Below are 12247 nucleotides of genomic sequence, written 5' to 3' on the forward strand. Positions count from 1 at the left end.
AAGGCTGGCAAGTTCCCTTCCATGCTGGCACACAGTGAAAATACTGGGCCATATTGAAGTAAAGTCTACAATCAAGATGAAGAAGGTGCTGTGTCTAGTTGTTGCTCTTGCTTGAGTGAGGATGAGGAATGATGAGAGGTCTTACAAAACCCTCTGGGTTATCTATTTCTTGGTGCCATTACTCAAGATCTGGTAAGCATTCAGGTCTTATACCAAGAGCCCAGTGCCTGCATTAGAGCACATTCTACCAAAAGGTGAATAAAACTAAGAATTAGACAAGGAGCCCGCTAAGACATCAGGAGCAGAGAGAGGAAATGCTGAAGATTTGACTGCTACGAGGTGTGGACTCTGAATACAAAGAGCAGGAACTGGAAGGAAAGAGATGAGGAATTCTGGTTTTGCCTATTTTGGGTAATGAAATGTCTGTTTACTCTGATGGAGGCAACTAGGGAAAATTCAGCTTCAAAGGACAGTGCAGTGTGAGCCCTAGATATGAGACATCTGGATACTAAGGTACTAACAGGAGGGCTTCCCCTAGCAGTCTTACAGAGAACTCCTTCTCTGTGACTGTTCAGGCAAACTGTAGGTGTTACAGTACACTTGGCTGGGAAGACTGAGAAAAGTACGCAAAAGGTCAGGAGTTAATCCTGATGTAAGGACCTGAGTTAGAACCAAGGGACAGCAGCTCTTATCAGCACACTTGGGAACTGAAGCTGGAAAGTACCCGGTGTTCCAGAGAGGCTGCTTACACGTCTATTTTTTTAACCCGTGTTTCAATCTTGGATGTTGTACACCCCACCCCCACCCCCAGACATCCTCCTTTTTCCTGCGTCACCTTTCTGTGTCCTGAAACTCATTCTGTACATCTGGCTAGCCTTGAACCCAGAGATCTGTCTGTGTCTTCCAAGTGCTGGGATAAAAGATGTGCCCCACCACACCTGGCTTGTACTTTTTTTTTTTTTTTTTTTAATACTTCACTTTCTAAAAGAAAAAAACTCTAGAAATTAAAACTTCCTTATGAAGAATCTCTTCAAATGTTTTGCTTTAAAATAAGTGCTTTTAGAGAGAACACCACAGATCTGAAGATTCCAGTATCACATCAGTAAATCGTTAATAAATATTGGTGTAAGCAAAACTTTTATTTAGGGGGAAAACAGCTTAATATTATGCCTCGATTTTTATATTCACTCGATAGGGGTTGTGCCCTAGGGTGCACAGTGTGCAGAATTTTACAGTTTGAAAAACCACCAGTTTTCCAGGTGCTGCTTCGCCGGCTTGGAATTACTCTCCGGGACCCAGCCAGCAGCAACGATCTGCTTAACCTCAAGTTCCCATCTCTGGGCCGCGGTCCAAGGAGAGTCCTGCCAGGCTGGAAGGCAACTTTGGTTATTTCCAGTGGCTTCTTCCACTAACCCTCTTTCGGGCCCTACATTTAAGGGTGGCTGCTGCCACCGCCGCGTTCCTTTCTCCCCCAAAACGTAGGAAGAGAAGTGGCTGAGCACAAAGCCAGACTCCAGGGAGACAGGAGAGCAAGTGCAGGCGCCAAGACCGACTGCGGACGCGGTGACCATCCTGTCTCCTGAGGTGACAAATAGGCAAATGACAACTGCAGGCACCTTGAAAACTTCCTCTTTCGGCAACTCCGGTCTCCAGATCGCACTAACGGCTGGCCGAGACCCAGAACCACCGCCCGGAAGCCCGCGGCCCGCCTCCCGGGCGTGCGAGGCCCCGCCCACTCAGAGGCGGAGCTTTGGGACGTCCCCACCGGAAACCCCGCCGCTCCCTCCCCAGAGCGGAAGCAGCTCCGACAGTGCTCCGGAAGCAGTAGCCATAACTTCCGGGAGGGGGCTTGGGTGCCTGGTGTGTGTGCTACGGGGTGCAGATTGTGTTTAAAATAGCGGGAACGCCATGTCCCGGGGTTCCAGCGCCGGTTTTGACCGTCACATTACTATCTTCTCTCCCGAGGGCCGGCTCTACCAAGTAGGTGAGTGACTCGGGGCCTCCTGCGGGACGTCCGAATTGCTCTGTCATGCTTCGGCCTGGAGCGAGCGGCCGCGGCCCGAGGATGGGTCGGGGACTCGGAGAAGGGCCTGAGGCAGGAAAGCTGCAGGATCGAGGTCGGGCTCGCTCTCGGGTTCCCAGCCCCGTCTGCAAGCGGGCTCGGAGGCTGAAGCCGAAGCGTCGCGCTCTTCAGGAGCGCCTCACCGGCCAGACACAAAGCAGCAGGGCTTTGCACTGTAATGCCCGCCTTCTGCCTTCCGGAGTCCCCTGTAGCTCAGCGATTCTCCATCCTCCTAGTGCTGCGCCCCTTAAATCCAGCTCCTCACGCTGTGGTGACCCTCAGCCGTAAATTGGTTTTCGTTGCTACTTCAAAACTATGGTTTTCTACTTCTATGAACCGTAATCTAAATACCTGTGTGTTCCGATGGCCTTAGTTGACCTCGTGCGAAGGTGTTGGTACCGGGGGTCGCGACCCTCATGTTGAGAAGCACTGCTTAGCTTCAGTCTCCCTGGAGCACTCTCTTTGCTGAGAGTGATTGGTTCCATAACCATCCAACTAAAACGCGCGCGCACCCTCAACCCTTCTCTGCAGTATATAGATGACTTGCTTTGTGGTCAATTCTATACAATTGTGTAAAGCCCTAGCAGACACTGCTGGTTCTAGAAAAGAGATAAATGTCACTCGTCCCTACTGAAGCTGACCGCTTAAAGGAAAGTGACAGGAAACCAAGCGAATGAAGAGAGAGAAGAGTTCAGTATTTGCAAAGCTCAAAACTGAGAAATAAAAGAACAGTAATGAACTCCTCTTGAAGCTGGCACCCCGATTTTAACCCCCACCTGTAAGAATGCTTCTATAGTTTAAAAACTGGTTCTCAATCTAGTTGAGGCACAGTGTGTTCGTCTTTACTAAAGGAGCAGCTTTAATGGACAGGAACCTGAACTTAGCATCAGTTACTCCGTGTAACAATAAATTTTGGTGAGTTGAAGTCGTGGCAGGGTTTACTTTAGGATTATAGGACAGACTTTTAAGCTCTTGCCATAGAAAACTTAGTGTCAGAAGGGCCTGATGTACATCTGGTCCATGATAATTTTATTTTGAAGTCTTTTATCTCAGTGTCTTGAAAAGGACAGTCATACTGTCTTGGTTGGAAATCCTAGAGTTGGCCTATAAATGGAGTTCTACTCACCTATACGCTTTCTATATTAGATTATTGTTTGAGTTGTAGCTTTCCCTCTTTTACTCAGGGCATGAGGTAGGCATTGCTGAGAAAAAGAAACTGAAAGAATAGTGTGAGCAAGCAGGAGAGTGTGCAGAGTTCAGGCCTTGCAGACACACCTGGATTACTTTGCCTGCTGTGCTCCAAACTAGCTGGCCTGCCAGCATAGAATCTTTGCTCAATTTCTGTTTGCAAAATTGGGCTAATAATTCCTTCTATTGTGTTTTGAGGATTTAAATTAAGCAATGCATATATTGCTTATTGTGTGCTGTTAAATGTTGAGCATTTGGTATAACAGGATGCCTGTTTGAATCTTTGACTTTAAAAATAATCTATTCAATAAGTCCCTCTGTAGATAGGGAATCCCTTTCTTTGGGTCCATCCTTCTTAGTTTACTAGTGAAGTATATTTGTCTATTCAACAATATTGTAATTGCTGTGTATTAGACTAAACTCTATATCCCCCAAAGACCCAGAATCTAGGAACTATGAAAATGCCAACTGTTAACCTAGATAGCTGTGGAATAATATAACAAACTGGGGTGGTGATAAGGGAAGTAAGAATTAATAGAGCAGCCGGGCAGTGGTGGTGCACAACTTTAATCCCAGTACTTGGGAGGCAGAGGCAAGTGAATTTCTGAGTTCCAGGACAGCCAGGGCTATACAGAGAAACCCTGTCTTGAACCCCCTCCCCCCCCAAAAAAAAGAGCACATTGGTTTAAAGTTTAATTTTAAGGTTTGGGGTGTAGCTTGATGTTTATAGCACCTAAGAAGAAGATGGGGTAGGGTACAGAGGAAGAGGGAGGAGACTGTTGATTATATGTATGTACACACAGATATGTCTACACCAGAAAGTTACAGGCTCAACACTTTTATAAGTCTCATATTCTCATCCTGTGCCAGTTCCAAGATTGCTAATGACCCCACTTTTGAAGATACCTGTTTTAGAGTACAAATATTAGGAAGTTATGTAAAATGATTTTGTAGCCTTCAAATTTAGGGAAACAGCAGAATATCTCATGATTTTTGCTATTTTTTAAAGGTTTATTTTTAATAATATGTATGAGTGTGTAGGTCTGCATGGGGGTATATGCACTTTAGTACAACTGTCTGCAGAGGCCAGGAACATCAGATCCCTCTGGAACTGAACCCTGAGTTGATTGCTGAGCTGCCTGATGTAGTTCATGGGAACTGAACTGGAATCCTCTGGAAGAGCAGTAAATAATACTGTTAACTGCTGAGCCATCTCTCCAGTGCCTCATCTCTTCTTTCCTTGTTCTCTCCTTGTTGCTTCTTTTCTGTATTTGTTTATTTGTTTTGGTTTTTTTTGTTGTTTTGTATGTGTTTTTTCTAGACATGGTTTCTCTATAACAGCCCTAGCTATCCTGGAACTCACTTTGTAGACCAAATTGGCATTTTTTTTTTTTTTTTAAATAGCCAAACTTTATTAGGCTGTTTGGATCTTTCATTTTAATTTTTCAACTAATGTTTATCTAGAAAGAAGAAATTATATTTATATGCTCAAATTCAAGATAGTATTTTAAACCAAAGTGTAAGTGGAAAGTCTTAAGTTGTGTTGCTCCTTCCTAGCACCCCACAGTCACTTGTACATGCTTTATGAAACCTGATGTGTGTCCAAAAGAGGAGGAGGTGCTGCTCTGCTGACTGCTGGCATTACAGTATGAGCTGCGTACACTGAGCCATTTGTTACCTGGTATTGTTTGCCTGTCCTGAGCTTTTATAGTTAGCCTGCTTCCATCCTAATGTTTCAGAAATGAAAAGTTGAAGAAATGGTAGGTAATGTAAGATTTGGTTTTGGTGTGCTGGTGGTGGTGCACACCTTTAATCTCAGCTCTTGGAAGGCAGAGGCAGGTGGATCTCTCGAGGTCAGCCTGGTTTACAGAGTGAGTTCCAGGACAGCCAAGGCTACACAGAAACCCAGTCTCAAAAAAACCAACCAAACAAAAAGATTTGTTTTTATTTTATGTATATGAGTGTTTACATGCATGTGTTCATGTATACCGTGTGCTTCTGGGTGCCTGTAGATGTCAGAAAAGTGCAGGAGTCCCTAGGGGCTGGAGCTCAGGCATTGTGAGAAGCCATGTAGGTGGTGCTGGGAATCAAGCCCAGATCCCCCAAAAGAACAACAAGTGCTCCAACTGCGCCATCTTTCTGTCCCAGCAATTTTCATCGTAATAGCTTGTTTTTATATTGAACATAAAAACTACTGTTTGACTGTTTTTGGTTTTGTGTGATGTGTGTACATATGGTAGAGTATATGTGATGGATTCACACTATAACGGTAGAAGACATCAGTTATCTTTCTCTTTCAATTTCTACCCCATTCCTTTGAGACAGGAGCTCTCACTGAACCTAGAAGTAGGTTGGCTACCAGCAATTTCCACTGATCTTTCTATAATCCGCCACTTACACATACATGCTCAGGGATCGCAAGCATGTGGCCATGCCTGGCTTCCTATGTGAGTGCTGGGTTATTTGAGTTCAGGTTCTCATCCTTCCACAGCAAACAGTCTTTCCTGCTGAGCTATCTTCCTCGACCAGGCTTGTTTTTCAATTTGGAGAGGGATTGTGTGGAGGTCAGAGAAAAATTGCAGGAGTTACTTCTCTCCTACCATAGGGAATTTGGGGATCAAACTCATTGTCATCAGGCTTGATCCAAAGTTTATCTGCTGAGCCACCGTGAGGGGCTTAGTGATTGTTTTGAGACAGTTTTGTTATATCTGAGACTGGCTTTGAACTTGAGGCAATCCTCTTGCCTTAGCCTCCCCAGGGCTGAGGTTATAGGCATGTTACTACACGTGGCCATTTTTTTAATATATAGAAAGTGACAGTTTTAAGGTCTGGGTATCAAAAAACTAAGTAGGGTTAGGTGTGTTGATGCATATGCTAGTCAGATCTCCATGATTTCAAGACTAGCTAGGGCCACGCATGGTAGATGGTGTGTGTTTATAATTGTAGTCCCAGTTCTGGGGTGGCAGATCTCTAGGACTTGCCGACTAGCCAGCCTAGAATACCTTGCAAGCTCTAGGCCAGTGAGAGACCCCTATTTCAAACAACAAGATAGACAGCACTTAAGATTGTCCTCTGGCTGGGTACACACACACACACACACACACACACACACACACACACACACACAAAATTCACTTGGATATTTACTCTTTTTCTTTCCTTTTTTTTTGAAGAATGTCATTATTTTAATTATGTGTATGTGTCTGAGTATGTGCATATGAGTGTAGGTGCCCACAGAGTACAGAAGAGGGCAATAGAGCTGGAGTTAAGGGAAGCTGTAAGCATCTTGATATGTTTGCTGGAACTGAACTTGGGTCCTCTGGAAGAGCAGTAAGCTCTCTTAACTGTTGAGTTATCTCTCAGCACCTATTTATTTATTTAATCACCTCCAGTCTGCACTAAAGTTCACTTGATAAAATTTTCTGGATCATTGTTTTATTGTTTGAAACACAGTCTTGGTATTTATTGTAGACCAGGATATCCTTGAACACACGGGCCTTCTACCTCAACCTTAGTACTAGAATTACAGGCCAAGGCTATTGGTGAATTTTTGTAGTTTAGATGCTGTGCTTTTCAGTTCTATAATTTTCATTACTACTACTACTTCTTTGTGAGTATTTGTGCCACAGTGCACCAGGTCGTATTCAGAGCTCTGTGGAGTTGGTTCTTTCCTTCTGCATTCTGATGTCAGTTCTGGGGACTGAACTCAAGTCAGTAGGTACCCTAGCTAGGTTTCAGTTGCTATGGCAAAGCACTATGACCAGAAACAACTTGGGGAGGGAAAAGTCTATATGGTTTTCATATCATGATCACAGTGCGTCACTGTGAGAAGTCAGTGTAGGATCTCAAACAAGGAACCTGGACTCAGGGACTGAAACAGGAGCCATGGAGGAACATCGAATGCATGTGTTTCTTATCCTGGTTATTTATAAAGCTTCTGGCTAGTCCTTAGAACCAGTGTCCAGAGTATCACTTAAAGTTAAGTTTTAAGCCGGGCGTGGTGGCGCATGCCTTTAATCCCAGCACTCGGGAGGCAGAGGCAGGCGGATTTCTGAGTTTGAGGCCAGCCTGGTCTACAAAGTGAGTTCCAGGACAACCAAGGCTATACAGAGAAACCCTGTCTCAAAAAACCAAAAAGAAAAAAGTTAAGTTTTGAGATCGTCTACTGTGTAGAAAAATTTAGGTCATAACTGGGGTTATAAATAATTTTAAGAAAAAAATTTCTGAGCTGGATGATGGTGGCACATACCTTAATCCCACCACTTTGGAGACAGAGGAAAGCAGGTATCCGTGAGTTCAAGGCCAGACTGGTCTGCAAAGCTAGTGCCTGGACAGCCAGAGCTACACAGAGAAACCATGTTTCAAAAAAGGAAAACAAAAATTATGTTCTGTATGTTCTGTATTAACACAGAAAATGATAGCCATATTTCTGATCTCATCTCACCAAAGATGGTCCTTATTAAGTAAAGTGTGACACCAGAGTAGTTTGTATTTGCTCCCATCTTGATACCACTCTTTCAAACCAGAGAGTGCATTGACAGTAGTTATAAGTACACTTTCTGAAGTTTGTAATAAACTATGTTAATTGTAAGTTACAAAAATTGTAACATTTTCTTTCCATTCTTGAGATAAGATTTCATCATGTAGCCCTGACTGGTCTGGACTATGCTGGAATTAAACTTCAACTGGTAGACAATATTAATATGAAATCTAATACCAAATATTAAAACTGTATGTGGTAAGTTATTGACCAAAAATCAGTAGAAGTACTAAATCTTTAGAGCACCAGTTTTAACCTAGGAAAAGCAGGCGTGATGACACAGTGCCCATAAAACAACTTTGAAAATGATAAGACACATTAAGATCTGCTGTGATAAAATTAGAGTAAAATTCATTTCAAAATTTGTCACTTGAACCTAGTGAAAATCCAGTAAAATAAAACTGGAAGAAATGAAGCTGGTTTGACTGGTTTATTGACATTTTTATTATTTTGACTTGACTTCTCTTGGTTGGCATTCTACATTCCTATAGCTTAACCTGATTCTTTTAATGATGGTTTATTAATTTCCTTGTAAGAATCTATGATAAATTATCCCGCCTTAGCCAGACATGCTTTTTAATCCTAGCACTCAGGAGGTCCAGGCTATCCAGAGTTACATAATGAGATCCTGTCTCAAAAATGGAAAGAAAATGTTCCTACTTTTTTTTGTTTTTTTTTTTTTTTAAGACAGGGCCTCTTGTATCTCAGGCTGGCCTCAAACTCCCTGTACAAAGATGACCTTGAATTCTGACCCTCCTGTCTGCCCACCAAATGCTAAGATTGTAGTCACCAAGCTCAGATTGATCCAGTATTTTGTGCATACTAAACCAACACTCTTTATCAAGTGAACAACATCCCCAGGCCCTATTCCACCTTTTAAAAAACAAATAAAAACAAACCTGTTTTGTTTTTCCAGAATATGCTTTTAAGGCTATTAACCAGGGTGGACTTACATCTGTTGCTGTCAGAGGAAAGGACTGCGCAGTTATTGTCACACAGAAGAAAGTACCCGTAAGTAATACTGCCCAGCTAGTCAATGGCTACAAAATCAAATGTGGGAATTGCCTGTGATTTTTGAGCAGGGTTATGTTACTACCAATTCACATTAGCATTTGTCTTGGTCTGACTCTGCCTTTTTACTAATCACTCAAGGAACAGTGAGCAGCTCTAGCCTTTTAGGCTGAGTTTGTAATAATAGTCACAATAAGTGGGATGACATTTCTAAGTCCTTTGTTTTCTGGGACCTTTAATCCACAGAAAACATCTAGGAAAAACATCTTCCTCTACCCCTTTTGAAAGATTGGTTTTAACTGTAAAATGAACACACATAACTCATAACTCCTATTTTACAGTTTATTGCTACAGTTTAATACTGGTGGGTTTTTTTTTTTAAGCGTGCAGAGGCTGTGGACTTTAAAATGACATGGTGGTGGTTTATTTTGTTCTTTAGGACAAACTACTGGATTCCAGCACAGTGACTCACTTGTTCAAGATAACGGAAAACATTGGCTGTGTGATGACCGGAATGACAGGTAACTGCAAGCAACACCATCCTAGAGTGCAGCCTGGCAGTCCTTCCTGCCAGATTCCTTTGTATGTATGTATTGATGGTGTATGTGGGAGGGGTGCACTTTGTCAGGGCACGTGTGGGTCAGCAGCCTGTGGAAGTTGGCTTTCTCTGCCCCGTGAGTTCTGAGGATGGGACTCAGGTTGTCTGACTGAGCAGGCACCCTTACTTGCCAGACCTCTCTTTTCTGCTTTAAAGATCCCTTAGTGTCTGATTTGGGGTGTTACTAGTAGATTCATTATCTTCCAAGGTTAGTATTAGTTTGTGTTTGTACAAGTACGCTCACTGCTTGTGGAGGCCAGAGGTTGACTTCTGATGTCTTCTGCTATCACCTTCCTCCTTAGTTTTTGAGATAATTTCTCTCCCCTATCTGTATCTCTCTTGTAACTAGACAGTCTGGATATCAAGCCCTCAGGATCATCTTCCTATTTCCAAGGTATACACACACACACACACACACACACACACACACACACACACACACACACATATTCATCCCAGGGTTACAGGTCCCAGGTTACAGGTGTATGCCTGGCTTTTACATAGCTACTGGGGATCCAAACTTAGATTCTTATGTTTGCACAGGACTTTACCTGCTGAGTTCTCCGTCTACCCCTTAATAAGATATTTAAGACTGTGATGGCTGGGCACGGTGGCGCACGCCTTTAATCCCAGCACTCAGGAGGCAGAGGCAGGTGGATTTCTGAGTTCGAGGCCAGCCTGGTCTACAGAGTGAGTTCCAGGACAGCCAGGGCTACACAGAGAAACCCTGTCTTGAAAAAAAAAAAAAAAAAAAAAAAAAAAAAAGACTGTCGTGGTTGTCGACACTGAGTGGTTTAGTTGCCGGATTATAGTTATTAGTTGACTTTCTGGCTTTTTGGTTTGGGGGTTTGCTTGTTTGAGGTAGGGTCTAGAACTCTACTGTGTAGACCAGGCTTTTCCTAGAGATCTGTCTGCCTCTATCTCCTGAGTGCTGGGATTAAAGATTTTGCAACCATGCCTGGCTGATTGGTTGTGTTTTTTAGACAACATCTTGCAGTATAGTTCTGTGTGGCTTCAGATTCAATGATTATCCTGCCTCAGTCTACTGAGTGCTGGGATTACAGAAGTGGACTAACCATTTCTGACTTGTGAACTATTTTAAAATCATATGTATAATATAGTTGTAGATCTTTATGTTGCTAGTAAGGAATCTGGACCCCTCATAGATACAGTATTTCGGATGCGGTTAGTAATTTAAATGGACCTAAATAGTTAGAAGTGAGAGTTTCTACAGAATTTATTTTGGCTTTCAATTTTCTAAATTCAAAGGAAAATTCATGTCTAAAACATAACGATGAAGAGATTATTCTCTCTCCCTAAAGTGTGTTATTTAGGAGGCTAGAGAGATGGTTCAGGAATTAATATCCCTTGCTGCTGCCAGAGGACACAAGTTCAATGCCAGCACCCACATAGCAGTTCATAATCCCCTTGTCTATGATCTCCACTGGCTTCAGGGGCACTTGGCATACATATGATACACATAAAATTAAAGTAAATCTTTTCAAAATAGTATTTCTCATAAAACTTCTTTTTAAAGTATATTCTTCGAGTTATTAGACTTTTTTTTTCCCCCTTCTGTGTAGCCTTGGCTGTCATGGAACTCTCTTGGTAGACCAGGTTGACATTGAGCTCAGAGATCCATCTGCCTCTGCCTCCTAAGTGCTGGGATTAAAGGCATGTGCCACTAGCTCTTGGCCATTATTAAACTTCTTTATTATTACATTTATTTGTGCACATAATGTGACATGAAGCATGTGTAGTCATCAGAGAACAACTTATAGTAGTTTCTCTCCTTCCACACTGGGTCCTGGGGATCAATCTCAAAGCCATCAGGTTTGGTGGTAAGCCCTTTATCTGCTGAGCCATCCTGCCAGCCCAGGTTACTAGATTCTTTTTGTTTGTTTGGTTGGTTTTTGTTTTGTTTTCGAGACAGGGTTTCTCTGTGTAGCCCTGGCTGTCCTGGAACTCACTCTGTAGACCAGGCTGGCCTCGAACTCAGAAATCCGCTTACCTCTGCCTCCCAAGTACTGGGATTAAAGATGTGCGCCACCATGCCTGATAGGTTACTGGATTCTTTGAGAAACTATTTTTACTGCTGGTGAAAGAGCAATATGTTATAAAATTTAGCAAAATGTTTTAATACCTTTCTGTTCTTACATGTATTCCATGCCAAGTCACTCAGTGTTTCCTATCACAAGAAAAAGCCAGAGAACCCTTGTTTTTCTATAACATGTATTTGAAAAATGTAGGTATCTGTGGTGGAGAAATAGGCTTTTAGGTTCATTCTGTTTCTAAAGTGGTAACTCTTGGGTTTTGTTTATCCTTCAAGCTGACAGCAGATCCCAGGTACAGAGGGCACGCTATGAGGCAGCTAATTGGAAATACAAATATGGCTATGAGATTCCTGTGGACATGCTGTGTAAAAGAATTGCTGATATTTCTCAAGTCTACACACAGAATGCTGAAATGAGGCCACTTGGGTGTTGTAAGTATGCTCAGAGAAGTCTTCTAAGGAATCGAGCTGTAATCGTCTGTAGAGAGCTTATATAAAGAAACTGAGGCCACACTTGGATTTTAAATATGTAGTTTGAAATTACAGCTTCGAGTTCTAGTTATTTTTTAATCAAAATATTTCTGTTTAGGCTATATGATCTGAAAGTCCTATTATATTAGGCTGTTGTAATGGGGTTCTGCTATAATTTCAGGTTATTAACTCATTTTAACGGTGTCAATGCCATTTTTGATCATTGGGAAAAGAGTTGGGATAATATATAGACTTATGTTCTCGGTCTCTCCTCCTCCTCCTCCTCCTTCTCCTTCTCCCCTTCTCCTCCTCCTCCTCCTCCTC

At 42.6% G+C, this 12247-nt stretch overlaps 1 protein-coding gene across 1 annotated transcript in view; it reads left to right on the top strand.

The window, feature by feature from the left end:
• Positions 1–1811: 1811 nt before the first annotated feature.
• Psma6 (proteasome subunit alpha 6) overlaps positions 1812–12247 on the top strand; it is an 18083-nt gene continuing 7647 nt past the window's right edge. Inside the window, exons 1-4 of the mRNA XM_021201550.2 lie at positions 1812–1984; positions 8707–8801; positions 9241–9322; positions 11729–11884. Of these exons, the coding sequence (XP_021057209.1) occupies positions 1909–1984; positions 8707–8801; positions 9241–9322; positions 11729–11884 (409 nt within the window). The 5' untranslated portion in view covers positions 1812–1908. The remainder of the gene's footprint in view (positions 1985–8706; positions 8802–9240; positions 9323–11728; positions 11885–12247) is intronic.

This window comes from Mus pahari, chromosome 7, assembly GCF_900095145.1.
Source record: "Mus pahari chromosome 7, PAHARI_EIJ_v1.1, whole genome shotgun sequence".
Lineage (NCBI taxonomy): Eukaryota > Metazoa > Chordata > Mammalia > Rodentia > Muridae > Mus > Mus pahari.